Below are 18,518 nucleotides of genomic sequence, written 5' to 3'. Positions count from 1 at the left end.
AGACTAAACATGTGGCAAACTTAAGTTTGTTAGATCCAAAGAAACAAGAAAGAAGTTTTTTCCATTTCCATTCTGCACTTTTGTTTTACCATCTGTTCTGTGTGTTTATGATATTAGCAAAAACAAACCAACTTCCCGTAGCCTCATTTGTGTTTCCGGCTAGTTACCCGCCAAGGAGGTTATGTTTTCAGTCGCGTTTGTTTGCTTGTCTGTCTGTTTGTCAGCAGGATAACTCAAAAGGTTTTGAATGGATTTTGATGAAATTTTGTGGAGTGGTTGGAAATGACAAGAGGAACAAGTGATCAAATTTTAGTGGTGATCCAGATCTCAATCCGGATCCAGGAATTTTTTTAAAGGATTCTTCACCATTGCGGGATAGGGGGAATTTTGACATTCTAGTTTCTACCTCCACAAAAACAAGACAGAAAGGCTTGAAAAAAATGAGGGTGTAACATAGTCAAATGTTCTATCAAACAACAAAGTTTGGTGATGATCAGATCCAGATTCCGGATCTGGTGATCCAAAATATGCAAAAATATAGGGAAAATAGAAAATGTGTCAGTGTGAGGTGACAAATGAAGCTAGAGATGCACAACTAACATGAAATTGTAGCTGAATCTGTACTGATTCAGTAAGGTGTCATCAGATTTGATGTAGCTTCAAATGTTATGGAGCTAGATCCAGAAGATTACCGAAAAATCGTTTCTATACAATAACTTTTGAACTAATAAAGACATAAAAGTCATTCCAAGTTCTAGTGGTATGTTTTCATGGTCAAGGATGTCAAATATAAAGGAAAGAAAAGTGTATATATCATAGTTTTGGTTGTAACACTGAATTCTTGAATAGATCACTGTGCCAAGGAGGGAATCTCTTTAGGGTCAGTGACCCTATGGCCTTGTTTAGAGAAGTGTTTCATAAATGTTAAAAAATTCATATATTTGCAGTTTAGTTGAATAATACATTGAATTTAGTCTCTTATTTGTTTTTGTCTATAAGCACATGCAATATCAATATCAGTGCTCAGATGACAGTAGCTTCTGGGAAAGGTGCAAGTTGCAATAAACTGTGATGCCAAGCGCTAAGGATACATGCTATCCAGTCACAGCAGATGAAACTTTTTTTTTTTTAATACTGAGCAAACATCATTGTTACACTTTTTTAGGTTCAATGATTCCACGACGTGTAGATGTTATGGCGTCAGTGACCCCATGGCCTTGGCGGAGGTTTGCACTCTGAGTGCTTCTAGTCTTACAAATAAAACACACTGTTTTTATGCATAAAATTGTGTATTTACTTCTCGCACATTTGCTACTTTTTGTCACAGATTTACACGTTTAGAATCTCTTAAATTTGCGTGTTTAATTGTGGCAAATTTGCTACTTTTTTCTTGCATATTTGCATGTTTAAAAAATTTGTGTGTTTAATTGTGGCAAATTAGCGTGACATATTTACTCCTTTTTTCTCGTAAATTTGTTGCCCTTTTCACGTATATTTGCATGTTTTTAATCTCGAAAATTTGCATGTTTATTCTAAACTCGAAAATGTAATCTCCGTTTTTTTTTTCTTGTCTTTGAATGGCCCTAATACACCGTCGCAGACTTCTGGTTCTCCACAGCACGTGATTTTACAGCCCCGTCGTGTTTCTCCAACAGCTGGAAGCATCGATTTCTATAAAATAGAAATAAACTGAAATAAACAAGTCAATGCTTTAAAAACTCTAAATTGCAAAACGCCGCCCTCTAGTGTTCGTATGCAAAATTGCATAATGTAATTGGCAAAGAGAAGCGGGGGTGGGGGTGTACACTTTCGGAAAGAATGGTGAGGGGAAAGTCCATCAAATTCAGAAGCAAATCCGAAACTAAATCCAAATTCATATTTTAACCTCACACTGCCTTATGATATCACAAAGACCTGGACATCCAATTGGTTAGAAAATGTTGCGAAATTCTCTGTTCTCTGATTAGTTAAAAAAAAGGCATAATTAAAAATGTTCGTCATTTTCTTCAACGCCTTTCTTTCTGGAAGGTTGAAAAAGTTGTTATTTATTTATTTATTTATTTATTTATTTATTTTATTGTTTGCATGCAGGAGTCTCCAATTTCCGTGTTTCATTTTGAATATTGACTCATTTCTAGTTTGCGGTGGCCCTGAAGTGCAAAACATAAAATACAGTGGCCCTGAAGTGCAAAACACAACAGTAAATCATACAGCACAACAGCAAATGAAAAAACACAACAGCAAATCACACAGCACAACAGCAAATGAAAAAAAACACAACAGGAAATCACACAGCACAACAGCAAATCGCACAACACAATAGCAAATCGTACAACACAACAGCAAATCGCACAACAGAACAGCAAATCGCACAGCACAACAGCAAATCGCACAACAGAACAGCAAATCGCACAGCACAACAGCAAATCACACAACACAACAGCAAATCATACAGCACAACAGCAAATGAAAAAAACACAACAGCTAATCATACAGCACAACAGCAAATCGCACAGCACAACAGCAAATCACACAACACAACAGCAAATCGCACAACACAACAGCAAATCACACAGCACAACAGCAAATCACACAACACAACAGCAAATCGCACAACACAACAGCAAATCGCACAACAGAACAGCAAATCGCACAGCACAACAGCAAATCACACAACAGAACAGCAAATCGCACAGCACAACAGCAAATCGCACAGCACAACAGCAAATCACACAACACAACAGCAAATCATACAGCACAACAGCAAATGAAAAAAACACAAGAGCTAATCATACAGCACAACAGCAAATCGCACAGCACAACAGCAAATCACACAACACAACAGCAAATCGCACAACACAACAGCAAATCACACAGCACAACAGCAAATCACACAGCACAACAGCAAATCGCACAGCACAACAGCAAATCACACAACACAACAGCAAATCGCACAACACAACAGCAAATCGCACAACATAACAGCAAATCACACAGCACAACAGCAAATCAAAAAACACAACAGCAAATCACACAACACAACAGCAAATCGCACAGCACAACAGCAAATCGCACAGCACAACAGCAAATCACACAACAGCAATCGCACAACATAACAGCAAATCATACAGCACAACAGCAAATGAAAAAAACACAACAGCTAATCATACAGCACAACAGCAAATGAAAAAAACACAACAGCAAATCACACAGCACAACAGCAAATAAAAAAAACACAACAGCAAATCACACAGCACAACAGCAAATCACACAACACAACAGCAAATCGCACAACAGCAAATCACACAACACAACAGCAAATCGCACAACAGCAAATCACACAACACAACAGCAAATCACACAACACAACAGCAAATCGCACAGCACAACAGCAAATCGCACAACACAACAGCAAATCGCACAGCACAACAGCAAATCACACAACACAACAGCAAATCGCACAACATAACAGCAAATCATACAGCACAACAGCAAATCGCACAACATAACAGCAAATCACACAACATAACAGCAAATCATACAGCACAACAGCAAATCAAAAAAACACAACAGCAAATCACACAGCACAACAGCAAATCGCACAACACAACAGCAAATCGCACAGCACAACAGCAAATCGCACAGCACAACAGCAAATCGCACAGCACAACAGCAAATCACACAGCACAACAGCAAATCGCACAACACAACAGCAAATCGCACAACATAACAGCAAATCACACAACATAACAGCAAATCAAAAAAACACAACAGCAAATCACACAACAGCAAATCGCACAGCACAACAGCACATTGCACAAAACAACAGCAAATCGCACAACACAACAGCAAATCACACAACACAACAGCAAATCACACAGCACAACAGCAAATCGCACAGCACAACAGCACATTGCACAAAACAACAGCAAATCGCACAACACAACAGCAAATCACACAGCACAACAGCAAATCACACAACACAACAGCAAATCGCACAACATAACAGCAAATCACACAACATAACAGCAAATCACACAACACAACAGCAAATCACACAACATAACAGCAAATCACACAGCACAACAGCAAATCAAAAAACACAACAGCAAATCACACAGCACAACAGCAAATCGCACAACACAACAGCAAATCAAAAAACACAACAGCAAATCAAAAAACACAACAGCAAATCGCACAGCACAACAGCAAATCAAAAAACACAACAGCAAATCACACAACACAACAGCAAATCGCACAACACAACAGCAAATCGCACAACATAACAGCACATCGCACAAAACAACAGCAAATCAAAAAAAAAAAAAAAACACAACAGCAAATCACACAACATAACAGCAAATCATACAGCACAACAGCAAATCGCACAGCACAACAGCAAATCACACAACAGAACAGCAAATCGCACAGCACAACAGCAAATCGCACAACATAACAGCACATCGCACAAAACAACAGCAAATCAAAAAAACACAACAGCAAATCAAAAAAAAAAAAAAACACAACAGCAAATCACACAACATAACAGCAAATCATACAGCACAACAGCAAATCGCACAGCACAACAGCAAATCACACAACAGAACAGCAAATCGCACAGCACAACAGCAAATCGCACAGCACAACAGCAAATCGCACAACACAACAGCAAATCAAAAAACACAACAGCAAATCAAAAAACACAACAGCAAATCGCACAGCACAACAGCAAATCAAAAAACACAACAGCAAATCACACAACACAACAGCAAATCGCACAACACAACAGCAAATCGCACAACATAACAGCACATCGCACAAAACAACAGCAAATCAAAAAAACACAACAGCAAATCAAAAAAAAAAAAAAACACAACAGCAAATCACACAACATAACAGCAAATCATACAGCACAACAGCAAATCGCACAGCACAACAGCAAATCACACAACAGAACAGCAAATCGCACAGCACAACAGCAAATCGCACAGCACAACAGCAAATCACACAACACAACAGCAAATCATACAGCACAACAGCAAATGAAAAAAAACACAAGAGCTAATCATACAGCACAACAGCAAATCGCACAGCACAACAGCAAATCACACAACACAACAGCAAATCGCACAACACAACAGCAAATCACACAGCACAACAGCAAATCACACAGCACAACAGCAAATCGCACAGCACAACAGCAAATCACACAACACAACAGCAAATCGCACAACACAACAGCAAATCGCACAACATAACAGCAAATCACACAGCACAACAGCAAATCAAAAAACACAACAGCAAATCACACAACACAACAGCAAATCGCACAGCACAACAGCAAATCGCACAGCACAACAGCAAATCACACAACAGCAATCGCACAACATAACAGCAAATCATACAGCACAACAGCAAATGAAAAAAACACAACAGCTAATCATACAGCACAACAGCAAATGAAAAAAACACAACAGCAACTCATACAGCACAACAGCAAATAAAAAAAACACAACAGCAAATCACACAGCACAACAGCAAATCACACAACACAACAGCAAATCGCACAACAGCAAATCACACAACACAACAGCAAATCGCACAACAGCAAATCACACAACACAACAGCAAATCACACAACACAACAGCAAATCGCACAGCACAACAGCAAATCGCACAACACAACAGCAAATCGCACAGCACAACAGCAAATCACACAACACAACAGCAAATCGCACAACATAACAGCAAATCATACAGCACAACAGCAAATCGCACAACATAACAGCAAATCACACAACATAACAGCAAATCATACAGCACAACAGCAAATCAAAAAAACACAACAGCAAATCACACAGCACAACAGCAAATCGCACAACACAACAGCACATCGCACAGCACAACAGCAAATCGCACAGCACAACAGCAAATCGCACAGCACAACAGCAAATCACACAGCACAACAGCAAATCGCACAACACAACAGCAAATCGCACAACATAACAGCAAATCACACAACATAACAGCAAATCAAAAAAACACAACAGCAAATCACACAACAGCAAATCGCACAGCACAACAGCAAATCGCACAGCACAACAGCACATTGCACAAAACAACAGCAAATCGCACAACACAACAGCAAATCACACAACACAACAGCAAATCACACAGCACAACAGCAAATCGCACAGCACAACAGCACATTGCACAAAACAACAGCAAATCGCACAACACAACAGCAAATCACACAGCACAACAGCAAATCACACAACACAACAGCAAATCGCACAACATAACAACAAATCACACAACATAACAGCAAATCACACAACACAACAGCAAATCACACAACATAACAGCAAATCACACAGCACAACAGCAAATCAAAAAACACAACAGCAAATCACACAGCACAACAGCAAATCGCACAACACAACAGCAAATCAAAAAACACAACAGCAAATCAAAAAACACAACAGCAAATCGCACAGCACAACAGCAAATCAAAAAACACAACAGCAAATCACACAACACAACAGCAAATCGCACAACACAACAGCAAATCGCACAACACAACAGCAAATCGCACAACATAACAGCACATCGCACAAAACAACAGCAAATCAAAAAAACACAACAGCAAATCACACAACATAACAGCAAATCATACAGCACAACAGCAAATCAAAAAACACAACAGCAAATCACACAGCACAACAGCAAAAGAGAAACGACAACATTAACCAAAATGGAAAAGGTAGGTACCTTCGGGCGACACAAATCGTCGCTGATTGGACGGTGGTCCGTCCTGTCTTGTGAACCGGAAGGTTTACATGTTTTCAAAATATGAGCGCCGCTAGTGAAAACGTACGTGCTCTTAAACTTGAAGGTCATGCGTGAATGTCATCACCGTCTTCTTTTAGCCTTTTCCCACAATCACTGCAGAAGTTTGGTTTTTCCTCGAACTCTTTGCCACAGTTTTGGCAATACATCGCGACATGTTTGTTTGTTTCTGTTTGTCTGGCGCCTGAGTATACGGTCTTCTGGGTCACAGGACAGGATGGACCACCGTCCAATTAGCAACAATTCGTGTTGCCCGATGGTACCTACCTTTTCCGTTTTGCTTAATGTTGTTGTGGTTTCTCTTTTGCTGTTCTGTTGTGCAGTTTGCTGTTGTGTTGTCTGATTTGCAGTTGTGTTGTGTGATTTACTGTTGTGTTGTGCGATTTGCTGCTGTGTTTTACACTTCAGAGCCACCATAAAATGCTTAAAAATTCCAACACCACCTTTTGTGTTGTGTTGTTTGAAATGCCTTCCAGTTCATCCAGTAAAATGCAGTGTGGCCTTTAGGGGGCACTGTGTGCTCGTGCTGGCCCTGACCGGACGTGACTTGTGTGGATCTTGTAGTTTTCCAAACACTGGGCGTTTTTCTTCTATGGGTGTTGCCTGCTTTGTCTTGGAGTTTCACCGGCTCGCCTCAGAATAAGCCTGATCATTTCTGTGGCGACACCGTCATATACTTTTGATCTCACAGTTGAGGAATTGGCTCTTCTTCTTCTTTTTTTTTTTTTTTTTTTTTTAACTTTCAGGCGATATTAGCCTGCTTAGCTTCCCTTAGCTAAGCTAACTGAGAACAAGTTGCTATAACGTTAGCTGCTAACGACACAGACTTGTAATGCAGGCCATTAAGTGTGTCGTAGTAGGGGACGGGTAAGTTAACTTTTGTTTTTATTCAACGCATAACCTGTTAAACTACATGGGTAATAAGCTAGCAGTTTGCCATGACCCAGTTAACCAGAGTTGGCTAGCGGCTAACATGATGAGCGACAGCTGCTATAAGTGCCAGCTGGATCAGACAGATTTGTTGTCAAGAAAACTTGTCATTCTTTCGACTAATTTCTGGGCTAAAAATTGCTGTTAAAGGGCGCACTATCGCCACATTTGCATATGTGAAAGTTCTAAGTGTCTAAGTTGTTTTGTACCAGCAAGAGCTATAAGATGTAAGAGAGAGAAGAAATGTAATTCAATTATACAAGTCCTTGTGAGACCATATCTGGAGTGTTGTATCCAAGCATGGTTTACAGACTGACATTGATAACCTAGAGAAAGTCCAGAAAAGAGCACTAAAAATTTGGGTTGGGACGGCTAGTCGTAATAGCTGACTATGACTAGCTAACATCCGACTGGTCAACTCCCTTCACTCAGTGAAGAAAGTGTGTGAATTAGTCAGCTCAGATGGGTAGTCTATGCCTAGTAAATTGTCTTCATTCTAATGCTGTTTTTTTTGTATTTGTGATTTTGTGCTTATATTTGTTAAAATAACTGTCACATTTGAGTTTCACCATTTAGTTGCGGACTAGTCTCACTAATGGTACCCATTCGTCGTCCCAGCCCTATTTTATTTTATTTTAGTAAAATAATTGGTAAGCAGTACATATGAAGAGAAATAAAAGAAAAAAAACACCTTAAATCTCTAGATATGAGCAGACTTTGTGTTTATTCATTAGAATAACGAATGAATTAACAGATTACAACTTTTTCTTTTTCTTTTTTTTTACATTTATGCAATCCAGCAGGAATTTCTGTGGATGCTCAAAAACAATACAGAGACAACTAAGGCTCAGCACTAGCAAATATTCATTCTTGGTGTGTTTGTAAAAGAATGGAACAATTTACCAGCAGTATCAGCAATGACAATTAATTTCAAAACAGTATTGACCCAGTTATAAGTCAATAACAACTGACTGCCCGAGAAATCAGAACCACTGGTGGTGATTAGTTGTCTGTAGATTCATAGTAAATCAAGCAACCCAAAGAGTTGCATTCTAATGATTTGTCAAGTTTTGATAATGACTAAACCATTTCCTCATATTTTAAAAATAAATGGGTAAATTTTGTGTTCATCATCTATTTATCTATCTACGCTCTTAAAAACTGAAACTGTAAAACCTGTTTTCAGCTACTTTAACTGGAAAGTCAAAATAATAAATAAATCAATTGTCCAGTGTTTTATATTAAGCTTAAGTCTTAACAGGAAATGTCTAATATTTTACTTGAATGTCACGACTACAACAGCAGCATCAAATTATTGCATAATCAATAATGCATACTTGTGCAATTTTAAAGGTGTAGTTGTCTAAAAGTGTAGCCATTTAAATCAATAAAAGAAATTTGCATCAGCATAATTTTCTTCCTTGGCATCTTGATAAAGGATTCAGTATTACAGTGCCAATAATATGATTCACATCTGCCTTTTCTAAAAACAATTTAGCAGTTGGACTCACATGAGTTAAAATAGAGCAAAAAGACACTTTCTGTAGAGATTTTATAGAAAGTGTGTGTGTGTGTGTGTGTGTGTGGTGGTGGGGGAGGGGGGGGTTCTGACCCTCAAATAGTATGCTGGGTAACTCATGCTGAAATAATAAGCTCTGCAGTTTGATACTGCTACGCTACATGTGGTAGTGTCAGCATGATGGAGTTGAAGAAATGCAGGAGACCTTCATTTGTGACTGAAATTGCCCCCGAAATGTTGTAAAATTTAAGCAGAAAGGATGCTGGTAAGCATAGGCAAGCAATGATGTTGTTGGGAAAAACTCCATTTAAAATGTGGACATATTTTACACCAAGATTTTGCTGGATATCTGCTGGACAGGTAGGCCAGTACTCACACATGTACTGTCAGTTGTCAACATATATTTGTTATACATATACTGTTTTTACATAATATGCCAAAATGAGGCAGTGGGGGAGACTAATATATTATCAAAAATTTAAGTTTTACATTCCCAGTTTCCACTAAATACATCTTGAACTTTGAACCTTGTACCCCCCCCCCCCCCTTTCAGGTCATCTGCAGCGTCTTGGAGTAAACTCACTGTATTTGCCACAGAAGGCACCCAGAATAAATACCACCAGTAAAATTAGCTGTAACTTTGTGATTCTAATACCACAGAAATAAACGTGTTTCATAATAACTGCATTTAAACACATTAGAAATTTTGTGAGTAATAGTTCCAGCTATACTACGATTTTATTTTTTTGGTCACTGAGTTTGAAGTGTTTGTATCCTGATTGATGCAGTTCTAGTTTTTCCTACCATTAGTTTGTAGAGAGATGGTTTAAATACTTGCTACAAATGAGATACATGGTCAGACAGTGGTTCCCTGCTAAGAATTCTTAAAAACCAACCAACTAACAAACAGAAAAAACCCAGAGCTTACAACCCAAAAAAAAAAATGGGCACCAATAACAATCATTTGTGCAGCATCTGTATGAGGCAGCTGTTGATTCAAACTGTTTTTTGAGGCTGTTGCTTGATTCGTGTCCTTGTTGTAGATTTTACTGCTCATGTGTGCGGGCTGTATCGACTGACGCATGTTTATTTTACCTTTTCTTCTGAATCAAGTAGCCATCCTTTGTTTGTGTGACTGTTTGCTCTGTTTTTTCCACTCAGGGCTGTGGGTAAAACATGTCTGCTCATCAGCTACACAACCAATGCCTTCCCTGGAGAGTACATCCCCACAGTGTAAGTAACACACGCATGCCTTGAACAGCTGTGTCTTACACAGGTGGTCAGCAAAAGGAGAGATAGTAAAGCTTGGTACATTAGAATGCAGATGGTAGAAGCATCTATGTGATATTGCAAACTGAAGTTACTTTTTTTTTGGAATAATCTGGTTAGTTAAACTTCACCAAATTTGAATGAATTTGTCCTCATTATCTAATTTTTACTCAGTATGTAGCAAGCAGGCACAGCCATGCTCCAGCTTGCACACCGCGTTAAATTAAAATCACTGCTGTTGCCTTCTTCCTCACAGCTTTGACAACTACTCTGCAAATGTGATGGTCGATGGAAAACCTGTGAACCTGGGGCTGTGGGACACGGCTGGACAGGAGGACTATGACAGGCTCAGACCGCTGTCATACCCACAGACGGTAAAGTTCACATACTGCACCCAACTGTACGATCTGTGTCACATACAGACTAATATCGCACTGTTTCAGACAGTGGAGTAGAGCCTTGTATCCACAGTACCTATACACTGTCTGGGTGGTGCGACTGAATCATTTGTTTGCCTTCTTTGTCTTCACAACACGCTGGCCTCTGTGCCAGAGACACGGGCAGCTGAAAACAGGAGTTGATTTATAGCCGGCAACAGGGGCTGTTCACATTTCTCAGTCCTCATACGGACACATTAAAGTCAGTATTGTTTGCGCTCTGCTTATCATAGTAATAATGGTGTTGATGAACTTAACATCTCGTAAATGATTTTGACATAGTTATTTTCCTGCCACATTCCACGGGACGTCCCGCGCATTCAAAGAGAGATAAAGAGAGGTTTTGTTTTATTTTATGCAAAATATTTTAGTCTCGTCTTTTTCGTCGACAATAATGCATGTTAATTTTGTCTTCGTCAGCGTTTTAGAACACAGACATGGTGTCGCCATCTCGTCATGAAAAAAAATGGTTGTTCAGAAATATATTTTGTCTTGTCTCATGAAATTAACACAAGTTTTTCCTCTTCAAGACATTTTTTTTTTTATTTAAGCAAGTGTGATTTATACACAGGAAAATACGGTAAATAATCCTGCCAGTTTGAAAGTATCCTCAGAGTGATTGAAACCTTAAGAAACTAGCTGGTTCATTTGTTAAACATTCATTCATCTTCTACCGCTTAGTCCAATTAAGGGTTGCGGGGGGCTGGAGCCTATCCCAGCAGTCATAGAGCGCGAGGCGGGGTACACCCAGGACAGGACGCCAGTCTGTCGCAAACAAACACAGACACACCCACACACACACCTACGGACAATTTTAAAGAGTCCAATCCACCTAACCCGCATGTCTTTGGATGTGGGAGGAAACCGGAGCACCCGGAGGAAACCCACGCAAACACCTACGGACAATTTTAAAGAGTCCAATCCACCTAACCCGCATGTCTTTGGATGTGGGAGGAAACCGGAGCACCCGGAGGAAACCCACGCAAACACGGGGAGAACATGCAAACTCCACACAGAAAGGCCACGGGAATTGAACCCACAACCTTCTCGCTGTGAGGCAACAGTGCTAACCACTAAGCCACCGTGCTGCCCCATTTGTTAAACAATTGGCTTTTATTGTAAGTTTAGAAAGTGCTACACAAACATTTTGTAATTGTTGTTATTGTAGTAGTAGCAAGGCATGTGTATGGCTTTTATTGTGAAACATTGGTACAAGAGGTGTGTGTTGTTAGACTGTGACTTGAGTGGAAACCAGTTTTCTCTGCTCACACAGTGGCGACTGTATCAGTGCAACACCAACAGCTGATTAGATAACCTGTTTTGTCAGTCGTTTCTTTAGCTTTAGAGTATGATGTACAAGTTCACTTTCACTGTCACTTTTTAACAGTTTTTGGCCCCGTTTCCGTTGCTTTCTTCACCATGCTGCTGTTCAAAGACTTTGCGGCAGGAAATGGTCACGCACTTTGATATGCAGACTGTGTTCTTGCGTTAATTTCTGCTGTGTAACAGGTTCTCAGCTCTGGCCACGTCGTGCATAAATGTCCAAACCTCATCTTCGTTATCTATGTGAATTTTATTGCAGTCGGTGATTGTGATGTTTTATTGCCCAGCCTGATGTTGAAGTGTTGATCAACAGTTCCAGTTGCAGATTAATCACAGAACACGAGAACAACCAACGCAAATGTGCACGAATTACAAATTAAAACATTAGTAATGTCAGATGAAATATAAAAACTAATAAATTATAAATTAGTGAGTTTTAACTCTTTATTTAAAAAAAAAAATCTGGGAAATCTATGTCCCAATAATATCTCTTTGTCTTTTAATGTGCGTCTGGATTAATGGTGGGTTGGTTGTTTTTTTTCACTCCTTTCTGTAGGATGTTTTCCTGATTTGCTTTTCACTCGTTAGTCCGGCCTCCTTTGAAAATGTCCGTGCCAAGGTGAGTTACTGTCTCTTCTTTCTGTGAGCACTTTTGTTGCTAAAAAAAAATGTAATTTTAACAGAATTTTGAAAAACTGTTAGGTGTTGTAGAAATTGTCAGGCCAGATCCACTTAGACTGAAGGTGAGCAGTTTTTGTTCCTTATCTGGAATTTACTGCAATTCATCTGACAAGACCTGAGTTTTAGACACAAATGAGCTGAAAAAAAAAACCCTTCAAAAGCCAAAATTTATGTTGTCAACAGAGATTTAAGCAATAAACCCGGTCATGTCCAACAGTCTTTGTCTGTCCTCTTGCTCTCTTCCGCCTCTAGTGGTACCCAGAGGTGAGACATCACTGCCCCAATACCCCCATCATTCTGGTGGGTACCAAGCTGGACCTGAGAGACGACAAGGACACCATCGAAAAACTGAAAGAGAAGAAACTCTCCCCCATCATCTACCCTCAAGGTCTGGCCATGGCCAAAGAGATAAGTAAGTCTGCTGGAGCACTGCACATTTATTCAAGACCATAAAAATCACATTAACATCATAAATATGCTTCTTTTGATCATCACTTTGCTTTATTCTTATTTTGATGCATCTGTTAAAGTAGATGGTTTGTTTTCTCAGTTCGAAGTTTGCAGAATTTAGTACATGGAGTATAAAAGTTAAAATGCTTTTACTCTTGCAGTTATTTTCAGATTTGGAGAAAATTTGTACCATGATGGGTTTCTGTCAGTTGGGCTGCCAACAGGCAGGTTTAGTACTGACGCAAAATCGAGACTGGACACAAGCTATAAAATTTACCACATCCCTGGGACACATGCCAGCCGCATTCAGAAATCGATTTTTAGAATGTCTTTGTTTTGTTTTTTCCTTCTTGCAGTGAGTCCCCTCGTCTGTTCCTCTGTGTCCACTCCACCGGAGGGAAGAGGGTGGTGGGTCAGCCTGCTGTGTTTGTGTCACAGCGCCGTAACGACAGAGCGAGCAGAGCGCAGTTTTTCTTTTCTTTGAAATTCTGCTCTGAGTGCCCTCGCTGTGGTTAAACTAAAAACACAGCTGCAAAACCCACGATGTGTTAACAACAAACACCCCCCCCCCCAAAAAAAAAAAAAAACACCTGTAATCTCTTCCTGAGGACGGCATTATGTAAAATACGCTCAGAAGACCTTACCTCTCAATCAGGGTTGCACTTTCCACATAGATACACAAATTCTTGATTGTTCCTACTCAGACTGCAAACCAGGGGTGAATCCAGGTGGAAAGAGGGTGTTCTGAGGGGATGTGCCCCCCCACAACACCCCTTGATTAACAGTCCACTTTTGAAGACATGTTTCAAACTACTACTACTTATAATAATAACAGTAATAATAACAAATTATTTCAATAACTAAAATGTTTAAATCAGTATTTCTCTGTGCCTACGTTTTTCTGTAGTTCTGGACTAAGTTTAATGATGAGCTGTATAAAATTAAGTTTACTTAGTTTAACCTTTCTGCATATCTAAAGTGGGATGTGAAGCAAAGCTCAGTATTACTGGGCGTGTTTGGGGTTCTTCCTTTTTAAAATCAAGTCAGTTAGGATAAGGGAAGCCAAAAATATTAAAATGATTACAGCTCTTGTGGTTAGTAATCTGATCAAACAAACATGTAGGCTGTGATATCAATTTTGGTTAAAGGCAAAGAAAAGGTGAAAATGTGCAAAAGAAAATAAACAAATACAACACATTAAACAGTACAATTAAATTGGGGAGGGACTAGAGTGAGAAAATAGTCATAAAAACCCTCCAGCATGCATCCCTGGACATCAAAGCCCTAAAATTTGCTGCGGGCCTTGAGCAACCCTCTGACCCCCTGTAGTCCATGGGCCAAGCTGGTTTTCGGTACCACTTGAGGGGAAAAAAACAACACTTAGAATCCAGCCTCGGTGTGTCATGGCCTACACAAAAATGTGTGATAGCCATCCCAAGGTGGCAGCTGTACCCAGGTAGGGATCATTAAAGAATTACGCAGAGGTCAAATGCTCAAATCATGTTGAAAACTATATCACATTACTTGTCTGAACATAATGATTCCAAAAAGGTATAGTTTGGACTATCTATGATGTAATGCCGTGGAGTTATGGGGTCAAACCAGCAAAAATGGTGACAAAGGTCAATTTCAGTTTGTACAGGGGTCAAATATTAAAGTTGCTCCAATTTCAGTAAAAAAAAGTATGCAAATTATTGTTTGGGTTAATAGGGTTCTAAAAAGGAATAGTTTGCACCATCTGTCATGCTTAATTATCATGATACAGGGTAACATATGCAACATGTCATAGAATTCAATGGATGTTGACATTGTTTGACCTTTACTTTGGAGGCAAAGCATTCAACACAGTCAAAATTATACCATTTATTGATCCTTTTATTTCAACCAATAATTTGCATAATTTTTGCTGAAATTGGAGCAACTTTAACTTTTGACCCCTGTACAAACTGAAATTGACCTTTGTCACCATTTTGCTGTTTTTACCCCATAACTCCAGAACATTCCATCATAGATATTCCAAACTATACCTTTTTTGGAATTGTTATGATCCGACAAATAATGTGATATAGTTTTCAAAATGATTGGAGCATTTTTAAAGTTTGACCTCTGTGTAATTCTTCATTGACCCCTACCTGGCTACAGCTACCACCCTGGGATGGCTATCATACATTTTTGTGTAGGCCATGATACACTGAGGCTGGATTCTAAGTGTCGTGTCCCCCCCCCCCCCCCCCCCCCTCCCCCCTTAAGTGGTACAGATTAGGTCAAAATTCATGTCTGGCTCTTGGACTACTGCTGACACAGGTCCACTTTCACCAACAAAGTACCCCCATGTCATATCCTGGCTACAGGCCTGAGATTTGAATTTGTATTGACTTATTTAAAAGTTGTAGAAACGCTGTCCCCTTAAAATGTGTTTGTCCTGAAGTATTTAAATAATGTGTAGGTTAAAGTCGTTCTGTAATATGATGCTGCATTAGGAAAGAGCAGCAATGGTTAGTGAACTATAATCTTGTTCATCAGGAGAACAATATGCTGTTCTCTTTTCTGTCTCCGCCTTGTTTTACCTTCAAGGATGTGATCGCTAAAAGGGTTTCTATAAAAAGATAGATGGTGAACAGCTTATGATTTGGCTGTAAATAAATTCAGTCTTTTTTTCTTCTTTTTTTGCTTTAATCCCTGAAGGTCACATTCTTTTGCCACTTGAATTAATTTGAAAAGTGCAGCTAGTCCTGCATTTGTCTGATTTGTATTGAGTTTGCAGACAGTATTTGTCAGGTGGTTGTGCATTATGTTCAAGGTCAAAGGTCAGGAGAGTCATTGACGCTTTAGCTCAAGAAGCACTCGACACCTTTACTGAGGGTTTTTTGTGTGTGTGTGTGTCTTTCCTCCCGCTTTCTTCCTGAAGGTGCAGTGAAGTATTTGGAATGCTCAGCTTTGACGCAGCGTGGCCTGAAGACGGTGTTCGATGAAGCCATCAGGGCGGTTCTCTGCCCCCCACCCATTAAGAAGAGGAAGAGGAAGTGTTCAGTATTGTAATCACAAATCATTTCTGGGTGGGGGGGTCAGTTGCCAGTTGCAGTTGCCTACTGGGAAGGAAGTATAATGTGTAGGTTCCCCAAATATCCATTTCCCCTCTTGTGTCCGTGCTTTTGACAGACGTCGTTTAGGCTGCAGTCTGAAAGGATCAAACTGATGTCGCTTACGTCCGTTTCATCCGTTCAGGCGAGCAGGAAGGACATAGAGGGATTTTACACAAATTATAAGAAAAAAAGGCTGACATTTACTCAGATATTGTGAAAAGTATTACTTGAATATGATTTTTTTTTTTTTTTTATGAAGTTACCCTTGAAGCTCCACCACTACATTTTCTCCCTGACACTACGAGATTCCTTCTGCCTTGGTGACACTTTGCTTTAAGAAAAATGTTTATTTTATTTTCACTGAAAGGTGTGTCTTCTCAGCTTTTCCATCGCCAGCTGTTGCAGGCAGACCTTTTTGTTTACACTTGTCACCCAGCCAGGCTGAGGTTTCGCCAAAACTGACCAGTCATCCGTTGGCGGCTCTTCACGAACACTAAAAAAAAAACAAATCAGCGCAGTCTTGAAGTCGTTTGATTCTGTGAAAAACCATTTATGAAGTTGAAATTGCTGATGATGGTGTAGTCGTCCCTACTGTGGACCACTCCCCCTTTCTTTGAAGCCCCGCCTTGTTCTGCCAGCCTGTATAATGAGGCTCAAACGTTGGTCCATGAAATTGTGATGCAGTCTGACAGAGTAGAAGAGACTCGTTACTCATTAGTTTAAGCAGTTAATTTTTTTAATTATTTTTTTTACTTCAGTGGCGTCTGTTTCACCCTCCAGTGTTGTCATGTCACATCATCCTTACACAAGGTGATGGGTTCTATTAAAGCTTGGAAGCATTTTTATTTCTTCCCAAACTCTTCTTCAGGCATTATGCCTTTTTTCTTTTCTTTTTTGTACTCTATGTGCAGCCGACGTTGTCATTGTGTTCTAACTCTGCCTGTGACTGGTGGTGTTGGCACTTGTAGGTTAGTGAGTTTAATGTCTTCAGCAGCCATTCTGCACGTGCACAACGCTTTGGAAGGAGCAAAGATCAAAACGCGTTGGTCATCTGGTGGGAAAACAAAACTCTGGATTAGCGTTAGGGTTTCAGTGGATGTGCACATGTGGGTTGAATTTCTTAGTCAATGTGGTTTCATTTTCACAGAGCTACAGATTTTTTTTTAAAAAGCAAATAAAATTCTTTGAAAATACCCCGTTATGTCTTATATCTATATACACACATTTCAGATAAAGGCTCATTCATGTTCCATTTTAAGTACAAAAATCTGTTTCAAATCGTGTTAAAAGTTACTGCACACACCTGCCCTTTACCTTGCTGATGAGATAATGTCCACTAGAGGGCACTGCAGATGGTTTTGTAAGTTCCAGACAACATTTAGACATGGTGACAGTCTAAGATACAGGCATAGGTCAATAATTTAGAATATCATTGAAAAGTTAAGTTATTTCTTTTAATTTAGATGATCATGGCTTACAGCTAATGAAAACCCAAAATTCAGCATCATAGAAAATTAGAATGATGTGGGGGGATCAATACTGTAGACTCATGTCATAAATCAACTAAGTAACTCAAGACACCTGCAAAGGTTATCTGAACCTTCAGATAGCCTCTCAGTCTGGTCCAATAGGCTGCGAAGTCCTGGGGAAGACTGCTGACTTGATAGTTGTCCAGAAGACAAGTCATTGACATCCTCCGCAAGGAGGTTAAGCCACAAAACGTAATTGCTAAAGGAGCTGGCTGTTTAGTGTTCTGTATCCAAGCATATTAATGGAAAATTGAGTGGAAGTTTAAAAAAAAAAAAAAAATGGTAGAAAAAGGTGTACAATCAACAGGGAAAGCAAAGAGTGGACTGTGGCTGGGAGTCAGTGCTTCAATAGCCATTACAGACGTAATCCTGTATAAAACTTGTTCGGGGTTCTGTAATAGCGGATCTGTCTGTAGGAGAAGTTCTTGCAGGGCCCAGGCCTGATTAT

General features: G+C 39.6%; 1 protein-coding gene across 1 annotated transcript; it reads left to right on the top strand.

The window, feature by feature from the left end:
* The first annotated feature begins 7,410 nt into the window (after positions 1-7,410).
* LOC117530527 (ras-related C3 botulinum toxin substrate 1) lies at positions 7,411-16,943 on the top strand. Its single transcript, XM_034193421.1, has 6 exons — positions 7,411-7,716; positions 10,460-10,531; positions 10,824-10,941; positions 12,884-12,946; positions 13,261-13,420; positions 16,367-16,943. Exons 1-6 carry the CDS (start codon positions 7,682-7,684, stop codon positions 16,495-16,497), a joined length of 579 nt encoding a protein of 192 aa, XP_034049312.1. The 5' UTR covers positions 7,411-7,681; the 3' UTR covers positions 16,498-16,943.
* Positions 16,944-18,518: the final 1,575 nt, after the last annotated feature.

Source organism: Thalassophryne amazonica, chromosome 18, assembly GCF_902500255.1.
Source record: "Thalassophryne amazonica chromosome 18, fThaAma1.1, whole genome shotgun sequence".
Lineage (NCBI taxonomy): Eukaryota > Metazoa > Chordata > Actinopteri > Batrachoidiformes > Batrachoididae > Thalassophryne > Thalassophryne amazonica.
Note: the sequence above shows the minus strand (reverse complement) of the source record. Positions and strands in the feature narration are given on the sequence as shown.

What these genes read in the sequence shown, in the direction of transcription:
- LOC117530527 (XM_034193421.1), top strand. Translation starts at nt 7,682, where the DNA reads ATGCAGGCCATTAAGTGTGTCGTAGTAGGGGACGG. An exon ending in TTGAAAATGTCCGTGCCAAG is followed by an intron (nt 12,947 to 13,260) that starts GTGAGTTACTGT and finishes TTCCGCCTCTAG; the next exon opens with TGGTACCCAGAGGTGAGACA. An exon ending in GGCCATGGCCAAAGAGATAA is followed by an intron (nt 13,421 to 16,366) that starts GTAAGTCTGCTG and finishes TTCTTCCTGAAG; the next exon opens with GTGCAGTGAAGTATTTGGAA.